Source organism: Excalfactoria chinensis, chromosome 2, assembly GCF_039878825.1.
Source record: "Excalfactoria chinensis isolate bCotChi1 chromosome 2, bCotChi1.hap2, whole genome shotgun sequence".
Taxonomy (NCBI): Eukaryota; Metazoa; Chordata; class Aves; order Galliformes; family Phasianidae; genus Excalfactoria; species Excalfactoria chinensis.
The window spans coordinates 105,715,189-105,741,298 of NC_092826.1; the positions used below are offsets into that span (position 1 = coordinate 105,715,189).

General features: G+C 42.6%; 1 protein-coding gene across 2 annotated transcripts in view; it reads right to left on the reverse strand.

The window, feature by feature from the left end:
- The window catches only part of IGF2BP3 (insulin like growth factor 2 mRNA binding protein 3), a 102,508-nt gene that overhangs the window by 58,455 nt on the left and 17,943 nt on the right, over positions 1–26,110 (reverse strand). For both annotated transcript variants that reach the window (XM_072328877.1, XM_072328878.1), the window contains exon 4: positions 22,567–22,615. In XM_072328877.1, the coding sequence (XP_072184978.1) occupies positions 22,567–22,615 (49 nt within the window). The remainder of the gene's footprint in view (positions 1–22,566; positions 22,616–26,110) is intronic.

Sequence of the window (26,110 nt, forward strand, 5' to 3'; positions counted from 1 at the left end):
ATCCCAGAGAGGTGGTGGTGTTACTGCCCTGGAAGTGGTCAAGAAATGTGGAGATATGGCACTGAAGGACATAGTGGGGATGGGTTGGGGTTGGAACAGATAATCTCAGAGGTCTAACTTCTGTGTTTCTATGACTTAATGCCTCCCAAGTCAGACCACAGTTTATACTACAACGTCACTCATTATCCAGTGAATCTTATTTGTTAATACAGTTACCAAAGAACATTTCCTTAATGCTTATATACTCAACCTTCTACATTCGGGAAATACCTGTACACCTGCAACTATCACCCACCACTGTTCCAGGAAAGTTCACTGTAATTTTTCCAAGTCTCCCTTACATGAACTATCAACTGAATGGTCTGAAGTAAATTCCTTAATGCGTAGCACTAATAGACTTAGGTTATCCTTAAATACACTTTAGCTAATGAACAGCATAGTGAGGAAAGCAACAGAGACTAAATGATCCCAGAGCAGCCCAGGTTGGAAGGATCTTCAACAATCACCTGGCTTCAACTGCTCATGAAGAAGGCTGCAAGACCACTCCATTGAGGATACCTTGCAGCCTGTCCAGTCCTGTCTTGAAGATGAACAGGACTGCTGTGAAAGTACAGAAAACAGGATATCCCTTCTGCCTCTGTTCTGCTGGTACGATGGTGCCAGAAGAACTGAGCTTAGGCCACTTGCAAGCAGTTTAACAAATGCTTTTGCCTGAGGCAAGGTCTGATAGCCAAAGGCTCATCAGTCAAATAAGAAATCTGGCAAGATGTGTTGTATGTAAATGAAACAGAAGACTGTAAAGCACTGAGCCTGAAGCATGGCAATAAATAGAAGCAAATACAAATTAAGAATTTAACAGGACAAAGGCACAAACTAAAAGAAAAAACAGCATTCTACCTGAAGGTACCAAAGAACTTCTGTATCGAAAAGCTGTCTGCTATTTCAAGTTACTTTAGTGCCTGTTGCACCAAGAAACATTTTCACACCTCACAGCACATTAGCAAGGAACAGGAACACAACAGCAAGTAAGCATTAGCAGCCCATACTATACTCTTTTTCTCCTGAAACCAGAGACCAATGCATATGTCATATGCCTGCAATGAAAGAAGCAAGTTTGGCCACTATAGTTACTGAAGTCAGAGGACAATTACAAAAAACCTGATAAGTTCACTCAGATGTAGAAACTGCTTTGTATGGCCTCGCCTGGTCCTACCCTCCTACATGCTGTGCTGTTCTTAGGGCAGGAAACAAGGATAGTGCAGGAACAAGTGTGAAATATTATTGTTGCCAGCAAAGTCAGCAAACAAGCGCAAATAAGAGGGAAAGAAAGGTAGAGATAACCGCATCTCCTTTTGGCTGCATTAGTAAATAAGCTGCTGAGCAATACAAATCCTACTGATTTTCCATAGGAACAGATGCTCACCAAACAACATTTCACTTTTAACAATTACTTGTAGAAAACGCATTACACAGAACACACTACTAGAAGAATGACAGAAAACAGAACAAAACAAGAACCAGTTCCAAGTTACAAGATATTTCTGTGCCTGTTTAAACAAGATGGGATAGAGGCTTAATCCTCACACTACTTTCTCTCCTGAGACATCTAGGTGTAACTGCACTCCCATACTATTACTCAGGCCATCCTACAAATTATAGGCTACACTTCAGCAAAACAGTCCAGCATAGATGATGTTCTGTGAGCATCCACACAGCTTTTGGTTAACTCTAACTTTGGAGGCACCTACTCTGAAAAACCACCCTGCAAAAACCTGAAGAACACAGGCAAGGAGCACAGGTAATTCACTCTCCAAGTCCAATCAGCTAGGAATTTGCTGTAGTGCCATGATCTAAAACCTTAAACTCCAGTGCTGTTTGGATATCCTTGCCCTCCTGCCCCAGTCACACAGAGCATAAATAGTCCCACCCTGAGCCACCTGGACTCTGCTCCAGTCTCATGGCCAGCCCTGGCCCACAGCAAAGCCACACAGATGGGCACAGGGGAGCAGAGCTCTCCTGAGAAAGGCTCTTGGAAGAACAGGTGGGTGTCAGGCAGAGAATCAGCAAGATTGGAAAAGACCTTCAAAGACCATCTAGTCCAACCATCACCGATATTTCCTCACAAAACCATGTTCCTTAGTGCCACACCTCCACATTTCTTGAATACCTCCAGGGGCAGTGACTTCATCACCTCCCATCACCTCCCTGGGCAGCCTGTTCCAGCATCTGATCACTCTTTTGGAGAAGACATTTTTCCTAACATGTAACCTGAGTCTCCCCTGGTACAACTTGAAGTCATTTCCTTTCACTCTGTCACTAGTTATGGGGGAGAAGAAGCTGACACCCTCACCTCACCACAGCTTACTTTCAGACAGTTGTAGAGAGCATTAAAGTCTCCCTGAGCCTCCTCTTTTCCCAGACTAAACAATCCCAATTCCCTCAGCAACTCCCCATAAGATCAGTGCTCTCAGTTGGTCCTTTACCCAGCAAAGAGTGGACAAATCAACAGCAAAGTGGAAAAGCAGCAGCAAGGTGCAGCAACATCAGCATAAAGCTACATAATATTGAAAGAATCAAAGTTGTGGTCAAGACTATAATTTTTCACCATCTCAAACTTAAGTCATTTAAAAAGTAGATTATTAATTCAGAACAAATTTGCCTAGAAAGCAAATACTTATTTTCAAGGACCACCTGCCTTTTATATAAAACATACTAGCATTCCAGTGGCATCTGCTAAAGTTGCATGGCAAACATTATACTGAGTGTCTGACAAATCAATAGTTTGCTTACAGCTCATGGTCCGATGTTTATAAATGAATATTGGTAAAGCGTGTCTTATTTTAAACTTCGACTTAATACTTTAAGTCTATATTGAAAGCCTCCTAAAAGGATGTTGGTTGTGTGTGTGTGTGTGTGTGTGTGTTTGGGTCTTCGTTTGTTTTGAATACTTGGATGGGCAGTTTCTGACAGAAGTTTCACACACAAATACACGTAACTTCAAAATAAACCAAAGTAAAATGAGTGCAGATTTCAAGCTGTGATTACATACGTACATAAAGGCCAAGCTGAGAAAGGCACCCTGGCTTCAAACCTCCCATGAGCCACTGAATTTGGAGTTCTCATTACTTTAAGACCAGCCTAAATGCTCAACTGTAAATCTGTAGAATTAAGTTCTGCCAATCAGAAGGTATAAAGGCAACAGTACTCCTACAAGAGACATTGCTTGAGTGAAGAACCCAGCGTCCATTGGTTGCTTTCCCTACAATCCCATGAGAACACAACTTTGTAGCAAAGTCATCAAGCAGGGAGACACCTCTGAAGTGAGAGGATATCAATACAGTGTTAGTGCTACTCAATTCCTATGAATGTAAATGAAAAATACTTTCTGGAAGATATTCATACTTTCAGTACATCCAACGTTCTCATTAAAATAGCAAATGAAACAGTGATTCATATAGCATGCCAGAAGAAGCCTCACACTGAGTAAAAGATACTACAGCAAATATAAGATGTAGAGTTTTGACTCCATGCTTTTTCTCAAGCTTTGTGACAGTTGAACCTCCTTTTCCTTTTGCTAAGACAACCACTAGTGTTCAGCCAAGGAACCCTGAAACAAAGGGAGAGAAAACTACACACATGGAATCAGCAAAGACAACCACCTCTCTCACTGGAATAATGTACGAGTTCGTAGTAAGTCAAAGTTTAATCCTGATTTCTGTAAAATCTGAAGAAATGATTTCATACAGCAACCAACCAAGAAGTTACCAGAACTTTAATGCAAGCTCCATGCTGGCACTGCCTTTAAGCTGCACATCTACCTGCACTTTTGGTATGAAGAGCTTCACTGTCCCAACACCAGCAGCAAAACATGAGAGGTGGGCAGTCCTGGGTAAGGCAATGGTTAGAAGGAACCCACTGAAAGCGAATCCCAAAACAACTCAGAAAAAAACATGAAGGATATATTTCTCATACAGAGAATCAAGTTTCATTCTTACTATACTGCTTTTAAATCATTAATGAGTCATCTCTTAAATCACTATCTATTTTTATAGGGGATTATTCACACAGTAAACTAGATTTCAGGAAGTGTAATAGTACACATTTCCAATGCAAACTATTTTTTCCCCCTTTAGCCTAATTATCACTGCACATGATTTTATTTATTTATTTAATTTAATTTGCTCACTAATGAACATTTACCATGGAGGCTTTTTCCCCACCTCACAGCAAGTCTTACTGCCTGTGCCAGATTTTCCTCTCTACCAGTGGAGCTTTCTACCAAAGCCAATGGCCGGCGATCAAGAGAGCGCGGTACAGCAGAAGAACATAAAAAGCAATTAGTGGTAAAGTTTTTGTAGGTTGTGTCATTTTGTGTTCCTTCCATGCCTTCCCGGGGCAGCAAAGACTTCATTAGAACAAACTTCAGACAAAGACAGCCTCCTGCAGTCACTGCCCACTTGGATTATTCTTAATCTTAGTGGCAGCACAGCAATTTTTGCTGATTGCTTGTTTGAGGAACACCCAATTTCTGCCATGTTTATTTTGGGCCGTCACTGAGGGAGGGAGGAGCACAGCCAAGCGGGCAGCATCCCAACCCAGATCACACAGAAGGCGGTATCCGCACTCGAGGAACGGCACTCTGCTTACTCCCCGTGCCAGGGAGGGCTGTGCGCCTTCGGCCTCGCTGCAGGACTCCTGCCAGGGGAGGCAGCACACCCACACCCTGCCCAGCCACTGAGACCAGCACAGCCCCAACGTGGCCCCTTCTGTCAGCTACAGAGCAGCGTGGGCAACCTTGGCAATGCAGTGCTGCAGGCCAGGCCAGGAGGAGCGCAGTCAACCCAGTGCAGCTGAAGGGCTGTGAAGAACTGCAAAATGCCTCCTCCACAGCCAATAGGGGACGCTGTCACAGATCTCTGAGCCAACAACACACTGCAGACTTGTAACTAAGAAGTACATTCCTCACCCAAGCCAAACTAGAAAGCCTCAGATGTCATATACCTTTCCTCACGGAGAATCCTGCACCTACACACAACAGATTCTACTGAAGTCAGCACAGGGCTGTGCCAAGGGAGGGTCAGGCTGGGTGTTAGAAAAAGGTTCTTCACCAGAGAGCAGTGGGCATGGAATAAGCTGCCCAGAGGCCATGGCACCAAACTGATGGAGTTCAGGAAGTGTTTGGACAGCACTCTCAGACACAGGGTGTCTGTTTTGGTGGTGCTGTATGAGGCCAGGAGCTGGACCTGATGATCCTCATCTGTCTCTTCCAATTTGGGCTATTCTGTGATTCTATGAAAGTCACCAAAATATCCCACTTTCACAGGAAGCACATAAACAAGCAAAAACTCCAGTCATTTAAATGACTTTTGAACGATCCCAAAACAGCACTGTTGTGGATCACAGCACCTCAGTGCTAACTGCAAACACAACAGCATCTGCAGCCTTGCTGGGTGTAAGCTCTAGAGATAGCATGTACTCACAGGTACTCAGTGAGCACAAGAATAAAGTTACAGTTCACATACACCCCAACATTACTCCTCCATGCTGAGCCACCACAGGGTGAGCTGCTTACCAGGCACACAGCACCAGAGGTTTCTACTGCAAGGGCACAAGGCAGCCACAGGACGTGAAGGTCATGCTTTAACTATCAGTTAAATTCTAGGGGGAAAAAAGCAAACCTCATTTTTCTAAAGCCATAGGGCAGTATTTCTTGCTAGCAATAGTAACAGCTACAGAGTTAGCAAATGTAGGCCTACTTACGGGTTGTTTCCCTCCTCTATTATTCATTTCATAGAATGGTTTAGGTTGGAAGGGACATTTAAGATCACCTAGTTCCCACCCCCTGCTATAGGGGGGACATCTCCCCCTAGACCAGGTTGCTCACAACCCCATCTAGCCTGGCCTTGAACGCCTCCAGGAAGGGAGCATCCACAACCTCACTGGGCAAACTGTTCCAATGTCTCACCACCCTCACAGTAAAGAATTTCCTCCTGTTGTCTAGCCTGAATCTACCCTCTTCCACTTTAAAACCATTGCTCCTTGTCCTGTCACTACATGCCTTCATAAGAAGTCCCTCACCAACTTTTCTTTAGGTCTCTTCAGGTACTGGAAGGCCACTATAAGGTGTTCCCCCTGCCCCCAAAGCCTTCTCTTCTGCAACCTGAAGAGCCCCAACTCTCTCAGCCTGTCCCAGTAGGAAAAATTTCTTCAACTTTGTACTTTTTCTTTCCATTCTTAATAGACAAACAGCTGATGAAGGTTAGGTAGTGAATGGGTTTTAACTTGTTTCCTTCACAGAACAATCACAACATATTGAGCCTTATAATTTTAGTAGATAAAAGCCATTAACTGCCCTGTAAGGATCTCACATGCAGCTGATGTACATGCTGACATTTATCAAAGGTGCAAAGATCCCTGTTGTGCACTAGTATGGAATATAAAGGCTTTGTACTAAGAATACCTCCTCTGACCAGAGCAATAAGCTTTCTTCACAATTCTGGTCATACAGAATTTTTTAAAGTTTATTTAGACCAATTAAAGTGTCTCAATTCCAATCTTTCTTAAACTGATACAGAAGCAGGAATTTTACACTGAGTAGTACATGGAGTAGTCTAAACTTAAGGAGATATCTGCGACACTATAGGCATAAGAACTACATCAGGTCAAAAAACTGCAGTGTTTCTAGAACAACTTTAAGTCACATTTTTAAAAGAAAGAGAGGGAAAAATAGATCAAAAGGATTTGGAAAACGTATTTTTGTTAAATATAGACTGAAGTGAATAGTTCTAGCAGTAATCCCCCATTCACCTAGAAAAAGAATAGGTTTAAGACTTTTTCACTGTAGCCCAGGTAAGAGTGCAGCATATGTTTTCAAGCAGCAGCTGGTACGGTAGCAACATCTGCACCCCCCAGGTTTCTGCTACCTTACGGGGTTTATAGACCCCTACACCTTCGGCATCAGTATATCACAAAAGCTAAACATCCACAAACCAAGCCCAAACCCTTTAGTTCAAGCTCACAAACCATATTCCATACCCCAGTGGGACTGCCCATTAGACACTAGTTAATAGGGCCTGGAGAAGAGGTGTCCTCTGCACCCACTCCTGCCCTGATCTTTGATGGAAGCAAGCAGCCCAGGAGCTCTGCACGTCCTACAAAGCCCAGGACCTCTAGGATCCAGAGGACTCGTCACAGGGATGCCACCACAAAGCCACTGCTCCTAGAGGATTTATAAACAACACAAAACAAACAAACACATTCTTTCTCCAGTACGTTGCAATGGAAACAGAATGGGCATTACAGAATGCTCTTATGCCAACAGACAGGATCTTGGCTCAACGGCTGCAAAGAGTTTTATTTTGGAGGGAGACAAGCCTTTAAAGGTATGAAATCCCACCTATTAGTTTAAGTGCCAGTTCAAAAGCCTAGAAGCCATAGGTCACATTTCTTCCCAAGAACAAACTGAAGCATAGGACAGGACTGTACACGTCACATTTGCTTTCCTCCTAGCATCAACTTCGGAAAGGCCAGAAAACAGATAAGCAAATGGAGACATGACTTTACTTACATTTTGCTCAAAGAGAGACTCCATTAGCAAGATAAATGCTTCACAAGGAGGAGGAAAGGAGCTGGAATGAGGGAATAATTGATGGACAAAACGGTGTCTGATAACATTATGACAATGCTTACTATTAAGCGCATATGGGTGAGTGGGGGGGGGGGGGGTGTGTTTTAGTGTAGGGTTTTTCCCCCCTCCTCTAAGCATTCCTTTCCACAGAAGAAAATTCAGGATTCATCTCACAATCAAGTTTTCTTTTGCTGATTTATGGAAATACCCCCGAACCGCTCATCTGCCATCAGACCAACAGGCTGGGAAAATCTACTTAAAAGCAGTTTTTAAAAGTTTAAATAACTGCCGTTAGATGTTGGAACTCAACTGGAGACTTTGATTTTCCATCTTTCTATAATCTACAGTTTCCTTTTGCCAAGTTTAAGATGTCAGAAAGAAAAAGCAGAACTAATATACTATCTATAATTAACTTGTTAGTCACAATTTAAATTTGATGGTATCTCTGTCCTGAAACTCATTATTAAAATTATCCTTCACTTGATTATGAAGCTACTATTGACTGAATGAGAGTAAAATCATTATGAAGTAACTTGGTAACTTTATTTGTTCCAATTAAATTACAAAAGGTACTCTTGAGAAACATTTCCTTCTTAACACTTCCAAAGGCTTCAAGCACTTCATTTTACTGCTAACCTGCATTTGCCATGACCAGAAGAAGCAATGGGGAACAAAGTCAGCACCAAACAACAGTCAGTAGGGTTTCTGCTGCGTGTATTTCTCTTTTTAAGGGTATTTCTCATGCATACATGAAGTTCTCTGGCAGGAAAGTCAGTGGTGCCTGCCCATAGATTTTACTCACTAGCTGTATCACTCATTGCAAGTTTCCTACTGCAACTGAAGGCAAGCTTTTCCATTACTTGCCTACTAGAAGTTTTCCATATCATACCCAGCCACATAAATTTGGTTAGATATAAGGACAAAGATAGCGTTCTCTACCACGTACACACAGAAAGTAATTGAGGTGCTGCTGGAGCAGCTATTGATTACTTCTGGCATTTATTTATTTCCACCAAAATGAGACATTTTAAGAGACAAGATGTCATAAGCTACGAGGCTTGTCACCCTATCACCTATGGTGCAGTCTACAGGCTGCTCACTGCTCAAACAGACCTCCTTCAATGTCCATGTCCACACAGAGAATAGCATCCCTCTTCTCCCATCTTTTCACACAACCTGCACCATCTGATTCTCTAAAAGTGGGTAAATTTTTCTGAAAGTCAGAAGTTCCATGCTTGTTTGCATATACTGTGTCTTTTGCCCTTCCCCCAGCAGCTCTACAAGAGCATCCTAGCGTTGTGTCACTACTCCACAAACAGCATCTCTTGAGCATCCCCCCCCAAATCTCAGGACTCTGCTGCCTTTGAGATGCTCCCATCAACTTAAAACAGCTCATCTTTTTGCACAATAAATATAAAATATAGCATCATAACTTGGTCAAGCAGGATATGGATATCAAAAAACAAACTATGTAAGGTAGCACTTTCCATCCCATAAGGCTGCTTCAGATGCTACACATAATAATGGGAAAGAATATTGGAGACTGTAGCTTTAAGATCCCTTGCACATTCCAGCTTTGATGACCACATGCTTGGCTCACTTCTAGGAAGCTGCATTAATGCTGTAATTTTCTGAATAGCAGAGAAATTAATAGAAGTTCTACAAGAGGAACAGGAACGATCAAACTGAGGTGTGGCCGCTAGGCAGGTTGGTTTTTGCAAGTTAATTGGAACTGTTGAGACTCCAGTACATAAATTCAGGTACACGTTATCTCAGAATAAAAATCAAGTGTTCCTCCTGTGAGAAGGAGTTTCTGTCTTTTTTTGTTTTTGTTTTTGCTTTCAGCAGACAGCAACTTCACAAAGAAATAGAGGATCGCCTGCTGACTCTAAACATTAAGGAATAGAAGACATTTACAAGCACATCAGTGCCTCACAACAAGGGGAAGCTGTAAGACCACAGTTGACACAGCCTGCTTTGGTTTAGTAGCTTAACCTATGTTGTAAATGAAACCACAGCCTCACACTGATGCAGGTAATACACCTAATTAGCCAGGTGAGGAAACCACTCTGAGAGCTCTATATGTTTCGTGAAGACAGAATTAACTTTCCCAACATATAGTCACACAAAACAGCCACCAACTTGTGCATTTCTACAAAGTACGAAGGTGTCACTGGACATCAGCATAGAAATTAAAGTCACATGGCAAAGTAGTGAAACCCATGGACTCTTATCTCTACCACCAACAATCACAACCAGACTTCTCCCCCTCAGCTACTACACTGAGAAAAGATGAGGTTCTCTCCTGGTAGTCCTTCCACTGTCCTGATAGATCCCAGAGTGGATTTCACAGCCAGTGAGTTCTAGGCCTCAGATAATCTGAGAGTTGGATTTAGGGAGTATGTGCAGCATAAAATAAGTTTGTATCTTCTTGACAGCCAACTGCACACGTCCCTAAATGCAGTCATCACTCATAAAAATTCCCTGGAGCCCTCATGGTCAGCAGAGTCCCAACCACTGTTTTGGCATGAATTCCCACAACACACTTGCACTGCAGTCCCAGACAAAGCCTCTTCCAAGTCTCAAGCATCCCATTTCTTCATCACCTTTTCTTCTGTGCGTTCAGAAAACACGATGTCACCATCACTAATGGGTGCCAATACACACATTAACATGTATTAGGATGTAACTGTTACAAAAGGGACAAACATTGTATTCCTACAAATACGCAGACATTTAGGTTCTTAAGAAGTCCTCCTGGTTTGTGGTAATCTAAACCAGCAACCAGTTGGGGCGCAGAGTCCCATGAATCATAAGGTTAGGGATAACGAGCCAATCTCACTACCTGCAGAAGTGCTACAGGCCCATGCTCACAACACAACAAGGTTCTGCAGATGGGCTGTAACAAGCACCCCTTCTTTGTAAGCTCACATTTAGAGAAACTGTTCATTTCTAGACACCTGGATGGGGAAAGATTTACTAGAATACAACATGCCACAGAGAGAAGATGTGCTGAGAAGTTATGTGGGAGTTTCCCATACCAAAATCTTCCTGAATCTGTACAAAGGCTAGCAGCATATATGAATGTCAACAACAGATTCACGGCTAAGACCACAACCTAAAAGGCCGATGCTTGCTGCACACAGATGGCAGCTACAGATGTATACACCCGATGCAACAAATAGCTAAGGAACACCTACCTAGAGGCCCCAAGCACATCATTATAAGCCTCCACTTTAGGGTAAATAGTTGAGACTGGCCTCCTGGTTGCTGCTCATACTGGAAAACTATGAGTTCAGTAAGTGAACTATGCAAGTGAATAAGTGAAAGTGTTGCACGAATAACTATCTGCTATTCACGTAACAGCCTGATTCTATTAACTAAGAGCAACCAAAAGAAAACCAACACCTAATAAAAGGTGTCCCAAGAAATGTTGATGTGGATCTGTTTCTCACACATGCACTCAATCCCCTATTAGGAAAAAAGGAACTCAAGAACAAGAAGGCTATTTGCAAGGATAGTTTTAATACAACTTTCCATCCTTCCAAGTTAATGGTGAGCTATAGCTTTCAGTGTTTTCCTGTTTGCATTATATTCTAAAAATTCTGCTCATTTGCTCCGCAAAAAGGCATGTGCTTGGAAGTGGTTTTGATGGCTTTTAGTCACAACCCCCTCTTTGATTGCCACAACTTCTAAAGCATCTGAAAATAAGATAGCTATTTCAAGTTACATTCCCTTCCTTCCCTGCCCACATATACTTGGCTACCAATTTGAGACACAGGATCAGAGGGAGCTTCAGACTTCAGAATAAAATGAAACCTTAAAAAAGGAAATGCATTAACACAACTTGATCTCCCTTCCCCCTGCTCAGCATGCTTCAGCTCCGTTGGCATCCAGCTAGATATCAAAGATCTAGCTGAATCTAGATATTTTTCACATATTAGCTCTTCTTCATGGCCTTGTTACTGCTTTCCAAGGCCCCACCCTAGCAGCAAGGACCTAACCCACAGAAGCATCTGGACTCCTACTATCTGTGCTAGCTGCTCTATGAGATAGCACCATGCAGCAGCTGGGGCAGATGTGCCAGCATCTCTTGCTTTTCCATAAGCCTGTGCCATTTTCATTTGCTTGGCATAATGCCCTCATTGTTTGCCATGGTCAAGCATTTCCCTCTTTCCGTAGCTGAGCTCATATTGTTCTTTTTCCCCACATGCCCAGGAGATATCCTAGTAATGCTAAATGAAGGCAAGAAAGATACAAGAAGAGACAAACATGTGCTTTGGATGTCCAAGACTTCACCTGAAAGTCAGTGTGAAAGAAGTAGAAGAGGAACACAGAGGCAGTGAAGAGCCTTGCAGGGGTGTGTAATGAAGCAGCAGGCTTGCAGAAAGAGCAGCAGCATGATAGCCTTTGCAGGAGTGTCAGCAGGCTTACTAGCCCAAGAACTAGCCCAAAAGCCACTTTCCAACTATCTGATTTAAAAAGAAAAGAATAATCCATGCCCCTGGTGCAAGAGTAAGGAGAGAAATGCTTGATTCTGAAAGGTAATGGCAACAAGAGGACTGAAACTGGTTGGCTCCCTTGGAAATAAGCACGTTTTTTTCTCTCCTCCCTTTACACACGAGCCAGTTACATAAAGCTTGGTCAACATGTGGTACGCATATGATTCAAATGTAACATTTCCTGGCACACGGCAGCAAGCCCAGAGGAGGATCTGCACTACTGATAATGGTGACTTTTCCCATGGTTGTCATTTAAAAAAAAGTCCCGTGATCTCTTGAGAGATCCATTCTACTGATCAGCTTTCCACCAGTTTCATTACAATATTTTTTCCTTATTTGAGAAAGAAAACTCAAGACATACACAACACTGAGAGCAAATGTATTTACAAAGCAAAATAGCTTAAAATGAATGACATAACTCTCTGCAGTTTCAGTTCCTCAACTCAAAATCACTTAGCAGGACATCCATGAATGGGATGAAGATGGTCAAAAGACAGGAAACAGCTTCAACACACGAACTAAAGATATAGCTCCTCTTAAGCCTGGAGAAGTAACTGTAGAGGAATAAAGGTCCTTAAAATAATAAGAGAAGGAGAGAGGGAGAAGCACCTCATGGATCTAATGGCTGTGCTGTTCCCTCCAACACAGGAGCTGGGAGGCACTTGATACTAGCTGGTAGGCATTCAAAGCAAGCAAGAAGAGATGACTCTTCCTGAAAAGTATCTTTAAACCACACAGCTCTTCCCTACAGAATATTGCGGATGTTAAGTGTTTGCATTAGCTCAAGAACACGTTTGCAGAAGCTCTAGATTAATTTCTCAACCCTGAAGGCATAATTTCCTGGTCTGGTGAATTCCAGGGCTGCAAAACACAAAAAGCCACAAAAGTACCATAGGGAAGGATCACTACATTCTTGTCTTTATTCTTGTATTCTTCCCAGTACTCAGCAGAGACGGGATGCAGGAACATACACATACCTTCTAACTCATGTACTTTTACATTCTTCATGCACATACTCCACAAATGGATTGAAAAAGAATCATTGAGGCCACTTGCAGTCAACAACATTTTTCTCTTTCATTGACTATAACCAATCAGTCCTCGTAACATTTCTCCTACTACCTAAGGAACAACTCACTCACAGAACTCCTTCAATTCTCCTTACACAACTGATAATTCTGAAGACAGTTCCTGCTACTTACATCTTCTGACAAAGCAGGCGACTGAAATTACTGAAGAACTTCAACAGCAAGACAATAGAAACTAGTTTCTTAACCACACCAATTTTACTAAACTTAAAGGGCAACTGCTGCATACATGCTTAAAAATAAAAATAAAAAGCAAATTTCACTAGGCATTTTAGAGCTTCACTCCCAGCACCCAAATATCACTCCCCACAGAAGATCCAATATCACTAAGAAGTACCATTTCTTCATTTCACTTAGAGCAATTAAAGAGAGCTAGACTTAACAGATTAGACACCATAAATAATTAGGAGAGACTAAGTTTACATGCCAAAGGCACAGAAAATTTCTGTCAGTAGCTTTGATAGAGGTGAGAATACATTTACTGTACCAAAAAAAGAAGTGTATTCTTTCATAGGCCAAGAAATACAGCTCGGAACTTTCACTACAACTTGCTAAACTGAAGATGCAGTTAAAATGGAAAGAGCCTTCAGAGGCTGCATTATTTTATTTATTTTTTTTACATAGCAGTCCCAGTGCAGTTTTTCTATGCTGCTAAGATATGAATGAGAAACAAGATCACATGATTACACATGAAATGAAGAAAGGCAGCACCACCACACTGCAGCTATTTCACTTCTGGTCCATCTTACCCAAGGCATTTTGAACAAAAGGGAATTCATCCATATGCCTGTTGAAATTTAGCTAAAAACGGCATGCAATTTAAGTTTTGTCTGAAGAGATGCAATACCACGCACTCACATTTTCCTTCCTATGCACGAAGGTGGTAGACTTGCAGAATTTCCACGTCCAAATTAGTTTCAAACAATAATACTATAATGACAGCTGAACAGTCTGGCTCAGAAGACAGTACTCTACATAGGTATACTCTACCTGGAGGCCAACAACAGTAAACAAATGCTGAATAACTAGGAACAATCTATCATATAGACCTGGTATTCAATCTAGGGACCTCGAGTACAGGAAGATATTGATAACATGGAACAAGTTCAGCAGAGGGCTGCTAAAGTGGCTGGGGACTGGAGCACCTGGCCAGTGAGAAGCTGAGAGAGCTAGGCTTGTTCAGCCCCAAGATGGTAGCCTTGGGAGAGACATAGCAGCTGGGCACAGAGATTACTAAGACAGAGCCAGGCTTATCAGAGATGCATGGCAGGAAAGCAAGATAAAACACACAAGCTGACACAGGAAAGGTCTCCACTGAGTGAGAAAGGCAATTCTCACTAAGAATGATTAAGCCTCAGAAAAAGTCGCTCACAGAAGTTGCACAAATTAAATTTCTGGAGATTTCCAAGACTTAAAATCCTAAGCAATCTAGTTTGAGTTCATTTCAGATCTTTGCTTTGAGCAGAAAGTTGGACTACAAACATTCCTGAGATTCCCTCCAACCTGAATGGTTTTGTAAAAGACATGGCAACATTGAATACAGATGCAGCGCTACAATCAAAATTACTCCCTAAGTGGAAAACATAGCTAAGGGCAGCAAGGCTTTGGCAGATGGGCCTGTGACAAAATATCTTCCCATATATTTTTCTAGAATTTTAAATATCTGGTGGCTGGTTTCCCAAGAAATACGCTGAGTCAACCAAGATTTCTGCATCTTTTTAGGCTTTTGGAGAGACTGCTGGATCCATATACTCAACATAACAGAATACAGGTCAAAAAACCACCCCATCGACACAAGTAATCTTATTATTCCAGGACTGTGAGCAGTACGTTATTCTAACATCAGTGAGTAACCCCATGGTGATAGACAATGCCAGAATTCTTACACGCCAATTGTTTTAGTTGTTGGAATCATTCTTAGAAGTTAAGGGACCACTGGTTATGCCTTCCTGTATCCTAGAAGATCAAAAACTCACCATGAAAACAATTCTTCTTCAGACACAGAACAATGGAGTAAATCTGGAGCAGGAAAGAAAGGTTGGATCAAACATAGCACTGATCAAGCAGGTACACTGAAACAGCGATTTAACCCTTAGCTATTTCTCCAACTGAACACTGGAAGAAAATGTAGACAGACTGCATTTATGGGTGTACAAAGACAAAGCTGCTGACCGCCTTAAGTTAAACAGCCACATTTCAAACTCACAGCTCACCACTTTTCTGTACTTTGACATTTAAGCCCACCACTGACAAAGCCAGCTCATAGTTCAATGTGGAAATCTCAGCAGCTCGCTGATTCACAAAGCTACACAGCTCAGATGAGACAACAGATTACGTCTCAGACCCAAACAGTCGCTGCCCTCTTCTCCTTGCCCCCCCTCCTTCCACAGTGTTAAGCAACAGCAAGTCACTGCAGCTTACTACTCACAGTAGGCAAAGAAACCAGCAGTTACTCAGACTTGCTGTATGTTCTGAGTGAAAGAGCTGTGGAACTTCAGCATCTTCTTCGTAAGTTGCTCAGCCAAAGATTCTACCTCTACCAGATGAGATCAGGCATCTACCTGACACCATACACCCTATAGCACAAGCTCCAAACTCCTCCACTTGCTGTACCTTCAAGTTACCACCCAGGAGGAAGAACGCATCTAAACTGCATTCATCAGACCAGCTCTGAGCTGGTAGGAACTGCAGTTTCTTGGAAATGGAATATTGACGGTATTTCTAGCTCTCGTCATTGGAAGACAACCTTTACATTTTCCTGTGCCCTAAGCTCACTTGGAACTTCTCCATATCTTACTTGTGCATCTGAAATAAGAGTCGGGAAAAAAAAAATGTAACATTAATTAATGTAGTACTATTTTTCTAACCCTAGATGGTAAATATATACGTGCACATATATATGTCACACCATAGTATATCCAGGGAGGGGGGCATCAGGAAAGTTAGCTCTAAAATGGAGGCAGATGTTTGACAGAAGCGTCGGCATCAACTACTTCTAATAAATTCCTGATTTATATTTTTTTTTACTTCAATAAAAAAAAATGAGAGTTGAGTATTTTGAGTAGAAATTTGGAGTCCAACTTCTAACAATATTTTCCTCATTTTATCTTCCCCCTTGTTTACAACTGCAAACCGATTATCAGCTCCGCTCCAGCCAACACTTGTATGAATAAATCACTTCAAGTGAGAACTACACTTAAAAACATATCATATGTTTACCCAGAGACCTTCACTCCCACACCCTGCATTTTAAACACCTGCAAAAGGTGTTTATTACCTCACATATAACAGCAAATATCGCCCCCTATAATTAAGCCAGGCAATTAAAATCCCCCAGCATAAGCCAGTATGTTGTCTCAAGTGCAAAACTGGGTGGTCCGCCACAGAGGTGGTCACTTCCCTATATCAGGTTGCTTCACCTGCTGCTGTGACCAGCTGGAGGATGGGAAATCTGCACAAATAGTCTATGCAAAATATGGGGCCCTGCTCAGATCAGAAAGTAAGGAGGACCACCTTTTCCTTTTGACAGAAGAACAAATCCCCTGTGCTCTCCAAGTATAGATGCAAGACCAGCCAGAGGTGCTCACAAAAAGACAGCAACAAGAAGTAGGTAAGAAGGTGGATAGCACATCCCCATCATTTTAGATAACAGTGCAGTGCAAACAGGAAAAGCATTTAGGTGAGGACCAACATGACAATCAACATCATCTAATGGATGATTCTGTTATATGAAATCTGCGTGCATGGGACATGCCATAGATCTTCCCACACAGCTGCCTCTCCACAACAGACTCATGAGTTAAATACTACAACTGGAGGTGAGATGTTAACTTTATAATCACACAGTAGTCATCACCAGTCATTGTAATACCATCAAAATAAAAAGTTCTGTTTCATGAGGTTTGGTAAGGATAACAACATCTAATATTTAGTTGGGTTTACGTTTATTACTTTGAAGAACATCACAAGGCTAAAATAGAACGCAGACGTAATGAAGGACAAGGCAAGAACTCAAAAGTGATCTTAAACTACAGAAACTAGTCTGGAGAAGCCCCATGAGGGATTTCCAGAAGAGTCATGAGAACACCCTGAAACACAAATGCTGAGGAGATGCTCATAGAGCTTCAATTCTCTCCTTTCCCCTCTCTGCACATTACAAATCACCAAATATATTAAAGCGCTGCATAGAACAAAGTAATGCACTCTCCTCTCCATGCTCCTGCAGGGTGGGGCTAGTAGCACCTGGCAACAACCGCACAGCTTAGAGCCTGATGTCTTCTGTTTCCTCCTCAGCATGGTACAAAGATCCCTACACATAGACAGCAACAGCGGATAGAAATAATTTGTGCATGCTTAGCATTCTACTAGCATTTTTATAGCTGTATATTATTTTTACGGCATAACATTAAGTTAGAATTCTTGGAGATGCTTTGAGGTGAAAGCTCATATTTCAATATGCTTTAAGAATCGAATGTACTGATGTTTCTTTCTTCTAGAATTCTTTCTATTAAAGCACAGCATTTTCCCTTTACAACTTGATTTGCAGAATCCCAATTCATTCTTAAATGCAATGTTTCCATGTTTTTCTTAAAATACCAAGGTTTCCCACCCGTCCCTTCTCCATATCTTTGATATTGTAGATTAAGTTGCATCACGAGCAGCTACCATTCAGCAAAAGCAGCTTTCACACTGCACTGCTATAACAGAATAAAACCAATCCAAAAACAAAACCGGATACGCCAAAAATACAGTCAGAAGAAAAACCTCACACATCTCATCTGTTTTAATCCAAGTAATAACAGAAGCTAGTAAGATCCTCTGGACAAGTTATTACGTGCAAGGTAAGATTTACTAACTTGTACTCACAATCATAGTCTCACTTTATTTAAAGCAAATGAAAACTGTCTTACAATACGTGCAGATGGGTTTGAGCCATCTCCACTCTTCTTGCACTGACAGATCTCAATGCAGAAAGTGTAGCTACATTGCAACTCTGATCCACAAATCCTTTTTCCCAACACAGAGAATCCAAAGCATCAAGTCTCAGTGTAACTATGAGACTTCTTCATTCCCACAGAAAAGTGAGGGAAAGCAAAACCTGATTAGTAACATCCCTCTGCCTTTGGAGGAGCTAACTCGGACCTCACAGCAAAGCTAGAAACTCACATTCACAAGGTTTCTTTGCTTCTCTGCACACTCAACAGGTTCACACTCCATGAGACGGGCTTTTACTCTACCTTTTTTATTACAGAGTTCATCAACACTGTATCTGTTTATCTGCTCCAAACAAACTGATAAGGGAATAAGCCTGCAGAAGTTAAGTGAGAACTCTTCAACAGCTACCTTCCTGCTGAGCCAGCAAGTGCTGTTTCTGGCACCATCTGTGTTCTGAAAATCTGTTCTTTAGCTATTCACTAAACATGGAAAAAATATTTGGAAAGCAAATTTCTTGAAGCATCTTATACATCAAAGAAGCTAGCTATAAAATGCTTTAAGATGGGGGAGGGGGAATAAATCACCTAACTGTTCCTTCTCAGGAAAAGAACCCTATATTTGGATCCTTATCATGTTTAATCAGGAACTGAGCCTGGATACTTCCACTTTAAATCACAGATCACCACACCTAGACATCCCTTCTGGAGGGCTTGTCATTTTATCCTGCAAATACACCACCAGCGCTGAATGCTTACAGGCTTAGAAAGAGAACCTGAGGTTATAAAATTAGGAATCAAAACTGCACGTTATTGTGGAAGAGGCTGTAATTCCAGAGCAGGTAATAAAGATCTCCACTTTTCTGCAGAGACCATAAATCCAGAGAGCTGTTTCCTACGAGAAAGAAGCAAGATGGAAGAAGCAGTACGGCAAACCCACCTCTTGGCATGCTTCTTAGCATCAAATCTGGACTTCATATTTGAAGAAGGAGAGAAAAGGGGAAAAAATACACACGTACCCACCCACTGCCACTGAAAAGGGTGCACTAACTGTGGCTTCGCTTCTCCAAACAATCTTGATAACAAGCAGAAGTACTTTATTTAAAAAAATAAAATCTGTTGATGCACATGGTCTCCAAATTACAAGACTGGTAGAACCACCTCTATATGCACATCATATGCAAGCAGAGGAATAGGCAGAAGATCCACTCTAAAAGCACGATCTTATTAGTAAACACACACGTTCAGAGTTCTCAAACCCAAGCATTCCAGCAAGGAAAGGGGAAACTGCACATGACCTCCTGGACGAGCAGAAAGCATGCTCCCAGGTAAGAACCCATCAGTTCAGCTCCCCATCTCAGTCTGTGGTCAGAACTACATATTCTTATTTCAGGCAGAGATGCTGCCCTCCTCTCCACCTCCAGTATCTCTCCCAGTTGGACATGGAGTGCAAGCATACTCAATCCCCTGCAACCTGCAGGCCTCTGCAAAAAATCCTCTTCTGAAGTTCAAACGAATGAACAGACAAGTTTTGTGCAAACTTAACCTTGAAAGTAGGACGGAATATTATCTTTTATAGTTGCACTTTAAGAGCATGATTTTCAGGGTGAAACCTTGTTTCAGAATAGCAACTCAGCAGACTACAGCAGGTCATTACCTGCCTTTCTTCATCTGCTTTGCCATTAAAATGGTCTAAAAGTGTTTATTTTACCTGTTTTACTTACGCGATGGTTGATAAGTACACAGCAAACACAGAGGAAACAAACAGAAATCCAACTGCTACGGCTGCCTGTCAAGTCAGTATTTATTTCAGGAACCTGTTCTACCTATGTAAAGGAGGAAATGAGCAGGTCCCTCTTTCTCTGAAAAGACATCTAGAAAAATGAAGAATAAAAGTACGAATTGGGGCACCTTTTTAATAAAGTCTTATTAATAAATGCTTGTCACCCTCTGACCATTTGCACACACTATTTCCCAGTCCATTTGGAATAGTTTTATGGGTCAAACATACCACACCTTTCCTAAGCCCTCAGAATAATCACTTACTTCAAAAGCAAAGTCAAGGTTTTCTTAATGCTGACCTGCTCCTCTGACCTGAGCAAGCTGTGCTTCACAACAGTAGGGATTCTCTCCTTATCAGAGATTTGGTGGGCCATTTTTCACATACACCAAGGAGCCTGTCTGTGGAGTTGCAGACCTACATGGCGGCCCAGAGATGGTGGCCCGTGACCCAGGGATGCCTCTGTGTAACATGGGCTACAAGGAGAGTCGTGAGCCATCAAGTCAGAGACGTGCATACTGCTTGTTAGGGGCACAGTTGTAGGTTTCTGTAAAATACCCATCTTCTATAAAGAGCAAAAATTACAATTATTTCAGAGCTTAAGAAGCTTCTGTGTCTTCTGCACACCATGACAAGGTAACCATATAACAACAATACTCTAGAAAAAATAAATCTCAAGAACATTAAACTTTCCTCGTTCCTTTTCAGATCTCCCTACCACCATAAAAAGAAAGGTGTCACAGCATCGTAAGTGTTCTGTGTTTTGCTATTGAAAGAGGGCTACTAGTCTGAACTAACCCAGAAGTCTCTTTCATTGTTTTTTCCTGGTTTGATCTTAAGAACTTCACACCCATTAGAAGTCAGTCCTCATTCCAGCAATTAGCAAAAGAGTGATGAAGTAAGTCAATTGGCTCAGAGGGACTATAAGAAACAATTTAATAAGTAAAATTGCTCCGGCTGCTGCACACGCACCACTCTCAGAAAACATCATGCAAGAACATTACTCCAACCTAACCTCCTCTCTGTACGCATTGTGCATACAAACTTACTCTCCCTACTAACTAACTGACTTCAAAAAAGAATTGGTTTTAGTAGCCATTATGCAAAGCTTTCTTATTATGTTAAATGGAAGTTCTGTCAAAGTTCTTCAGAACCAGAAGACAACAGAACTCAAAGAAATCTTGATATAACTGTTGAATTTGGACACCAGTTGCCATATTTTGCCAGCAGCACTTCTTTGAGAACCTATAAACTTACCTGCTTAGTACAGAAGTGACAGAAACACTGCATTTACAAAGAAAAACTGGCAGGAAGTTTGTAGGGGGAAAAAAGAAACCAAAAACATTTTGTGAGCAGCCGTGATGCTGTGAGGGAACACCAGAACACTGTACAAGTTACCACAGGACTCGATCCCTCAAACAGACACAGTCTGTAGGAGCAGCTGCAGGACACCCAGGGGGTGTCCTTACCAATCATTTTAAGTCTTGCTGTGTAACTTTAGGAAGACACGGTGTTTTGAAACTGTGGGGCTGAGGGACCACCCTTTCAGTAGCAATAGAGAAGGGAAGGGAAATAATTTGTAAATCAGGAAGCAGATGGAAACCAAAGTAGAAACCTGCTACCTACAAGCAGTAACAGCTAGATGTGCACTAGAACTAATGAGAAGGTGAATGCCTTTTGATATCTGTGCTTCAGTGCTTACATGAATGTTTATTCCCAGCCTGATTCATATGCTCCTGCGCTGACACTCAGTCCTTTCAGTCAGCCTGTACTGACAGCACACACCAGTGAGAGTTGGTGTTTGTCAGTTCCCCACAGAAACCCTGTGGCTAGCAGCTTGGACTGTGCAAGTCATGCCTCCATCTTCCTCCTAAGCTAGGGAATGATGCAAATGAAGTAGCAGAAGACAAAGCAAGGTGAGGCACACAGACCTAAGAACAGACCAACACTGCTCTGAATAACACTACCAGCACTACTCCTCTATCCCTCCTCCTAAATTCCCTCATGCAAAAGAATGACTTACCACTAAAAGAAGTGAAAACAAAGTTTTAAACACTCACAAGGTGAGAAAAACAGCAAAGAAAACGGATCTGTTCTCACGCCAACAAGAACAATGCTTGTAGAGTATTAACAGTAAGTTCTTAATATAGTTGTGAGAGGCAATAACTATGATACTATGAGCAATTTGCTATAAAGCCACACCCACTTGCAAAGGAGAAAAAGAAGGAAAAAATATTAAAGAAGAAAAGTGATTTGTACGAATGTTCTCCTTTTGTAAAGATTTTGGCCAAGTATTTAAATGTGAAGGTGCACCAGGATTACCGAACACACACACACCAATGAGGTCCGAAATGGACAAGCTTTCAGTCAAAGAGTGACTGCATCAGGAAGTCAGCATTCACCAAAGAATCCATTTCAACATTTTTTATGGTTAACTCGGAGCACAGAAATGAAGGCAGTTATCTGAATTGCTTAGAAGGCTCTATTGTTCCCTCTTCCAAAGGATTTCTCCCCAGAAAAGAATGGGTGGTGTGTGCACAGCAATGAAAGGTGGGGGAAGGGGAAGAGTCTTGGGGATGATGAGAGAAACAGAAGCAGATTTTAAAATGGACGTCTTAATTTTAAAGTAATTTCCTACCTCCCATTGCAAGTGAGGTGGGATGTTTCTGATCTGAAGTTTCCGACTCCTGCAAATTAATTAAAGAACAGTTAAAAAAAAAAAAAAAACAGAAATAAACACTGTTAGAAGGCAATCTACACACAGCAGCATTCACATTTGGCCATTTTCTATTAGGAGGAGCAAAAGCAAATATCAAACATCAGGTCAAAACCATTGTGTGTCCAAAGAACTCTTACAGTACCACTTGTTATTTGCTGGGCGGCTGCTGGGTTTTAACAAAGTGCTCACTTCTCTTGAAGACTATTTCTGTTTCAGCTTTAAGACCTTCACTATACAAAACCCTCCATTTTGAATGGGTACAATAATGCTGAGTATTCATAACAGGTTCCCCTTCACTTCAGATTTTATTTTAATTCACCCAAACGGTCCTTCAGTAAATTTCTGCCTCCTGAGACAAAGGCTATAAACTTGAATCAACGCATCTGCTCCAATACCACGCTCTTTGTTGGCCTAACGAGGGACTGTATGTTAACACTTATGCCTGACATTCTTCATCTCTGGTTAGAGGGCGGGAAGTAAAAGAACGATTTAATTGTATTTCCAGCCCAAATTTATATCATTTCCACAGATCAAGTAAAGAGAACCCGCACTTTGAAGTGCTCCCGCCGAGCCGGGCAGCAGCGTGCTGGCGGCCTTCACAGCCAACTCCTTTGTCTCCTCCCTTCCCCCAAAGCGAGAGAACAAACAAATGCCAGAGATGCCACCAGCCCCTGGGGACTCGCAGGAATGCGCGAGCGGCGGGGCTCAGGTAGGGCAGCGCCGCGGGGCAGCCCGGGGAACGCGCCCGGGGCCGCGGTCACCGCAGCGACTCAATGCCGGTCCCGTGCTCCGACACAGACTTGTCCCCAGCGCTTTAACCGCTCGGTGCTGACCTCTCACTGAGAAACCCGGCGCGTCTTAGGGACCCTTTTAGGGCGGGAGTTGGTTAATCTCACGAAGTCTTGCGACAAAACAAGTTTCAGAGATGGCCCCGTCCGGCAATAAAACTCAGAGCCTCGGTTCTCCTCGGCACCACCACCCACCCGCGGCCCCGCAACGAATGTGTTGTTTTTTTCTCGTCGGGAAATGCTCCTCCCAACAGGCTGTGCTCCGGGCGCAGCTCGCGCTCCCCGCACACAAAGCTGCTCGGCTCGGAGCGCTCCGTCCGCCTAGTTTTACCTCAAGAAGTGCACCCGAGCATCGTGCTTTCTCCACACAGGAGGCAGATCGGCCGGGCAGCACCTCGTGCTGCCGTCGGTCCCCCTCAGCAAAGAGCCCGCTGCTGTGTTTGATCACGATCACGTATATCGGCAAAGAAACGGTTGAGCAAAAAGCCGGATCACATAACCCCTTTTAAGCTGTCACTTCCAATAAAGCAGAGTCGGGTGCTGCGTTGCTGTAACAGAGGGGGAAAAGCTCCTCGGTGCCTGCAAAAACTTCTCTCAGCTGTAATCTCAGCCAGAGAAACTGCTACAAAACGGCAGTGGATTAGCAATGCTGCTCTGAAACATCACGGTAGTCTTACACAGCAACTTGGAAACTGAACGCTCGCTCCTGAAGCGGAACAAAGAAGGGGACACTCATTCAATATTATAAATACTGGGAAATCGTAACGCTGAAAAATCCCAAACCACATCATTGGCAGTCAATACGCTATTCACTGCCTTTCCAATTGTGTCGTGCCATCAGTCTCTCGCCCTCCTAGACCCAAATTAAAATTCATGAGGGTTTCGCAGCCAGCGGTGCCACTCGCAGAGGGGCCTGGGAACACATGGCCCCAGCTGTGTGCTGGGAGAACCATGCCCCATCGCCTCCCCATAGCCAACAGTGGGGAGAAGGGGAGCATCCAGTCCGGAAACATGCGCACCAGTCCTCTACACCCCACATTTCTCTTCACAAGAAAAGCTGCACATCTGCTGGACCACCTGGCACCCAAATGGACCAAAAGCACGAGCAGAAGCTTCTACACCCCCTTAACAAAAAGGACACAACACAAGTTTTTGGTGCTTTCTCTCTTCCCGCACAGCTTTGAAGGATAGAGGGGTATAGTGCAAGTTAGAACTCTCAGAGCACAGAAATAACTTCAGTATCCTGGAAGGGATGAATGACACAGAAGAAACACACCTCTCAATTACACCTTCCTCCACTACATTCAAAAAGAGCAGAAGGGAATGAAGAGCTGCGTACAGAACAGGGACAGTCCCACTGTGCACCTCGATTTGTGGCAATAGTGAGACACCTATTGTACAGAACTGAAAGGTCACTTCAAAACGTGAGAGATGCCACACAAACCACTCCGTCTGACGCTATTTACACCATAATCTGACGCCTGCCTGCACCACAAGCAATTTTAGCTCCGTACCCAATTCACAAGCTTTAAGGTTGCTGGTTTTTGATGCGTGTGAAAAGTTAAAAAGAGTTGTTGTTTTTTTTTTTTCCACATTGTTGCTCTACTGCAACAAGCAAAAGGGGAAAACAAACAAAGCCTTATGCAGACCATAGGGGAGTAACATGCAACAGCACCAGGTAAAAAGGCAGGATAAAAAGGCAGGAGATTTCTCTCTCGTGAGATTTGAGGTTTCTCTCAGTTACTATCAGCCCCTACAGGGAAAAGGAAAAAATGCCACCTTTCCTAAAAGTTCTTCAAGATATTGCCAGCCTATTTCATCCAGGTGACAAGTCGTACACCTGGTGTGTGCTCCTTTTCTACTATAAGTAGGCTTCTCAATTTATTCATCCATCCTAACTTGGCAGTGTAAGTAGCCATCAGCTGAAAAGCCTTGGCAAATTGTGCTTCTGCTCCGTAGCTTTCAAAGCCTCCACATGCTATCCATAGCTTGCAACACATGAATTTGGCACACCAAATGTTTTACTGTTGATGAAAACAGACTTCTCTGAGTTGTCCATAACTATTATTTGGAAAAACCAAACCAATTGCAAATACTCTGATTCTCTTTCCAGTGACTACGTAGGTAAGTGGCTCATTACTCCAGCCCACTGCTGGTGACTGCAGACATGCTAACACATCTATTCTGCGAGTGCTCAGGACACGCAGTCTTTGCTTTGGGAGAGATGTGCACCTCAAACACTAAGAGCAACAAAACAAGGTGAAATTGCTCCTCCACAAGGAAAGCAACATTGGTGCCATATGCGCATGCAGAGACTGAGACAGCAAAGTAGCATCAGATGGACCACATACAAAAGATGCTGTTAATGCTCTTTGGAAGAGCAATTTCTTGTAAGAAAATTCAGAAAACAGGCCCATGGACATCTTGTCAACGTCCACAGCCCATGAGAACCCTCCACATATCAGAAATAACACTAAACATGTCTTAGGGAAAGTGGTAGAGGGGAACTCCACAATTTCAGCATTTATTAATGTGGACTCACCTTCCTTCTCTCCCTGTTCCACTACACACACTTTTTTCCCCCTTCCATCTACCAGAATCCTGCTGGGTTGTTCCCTTATGCCTCTTTGGGTGCACAAAAGACCCCTTCCTCCCCTCAAGGATTTTTAGTTCTT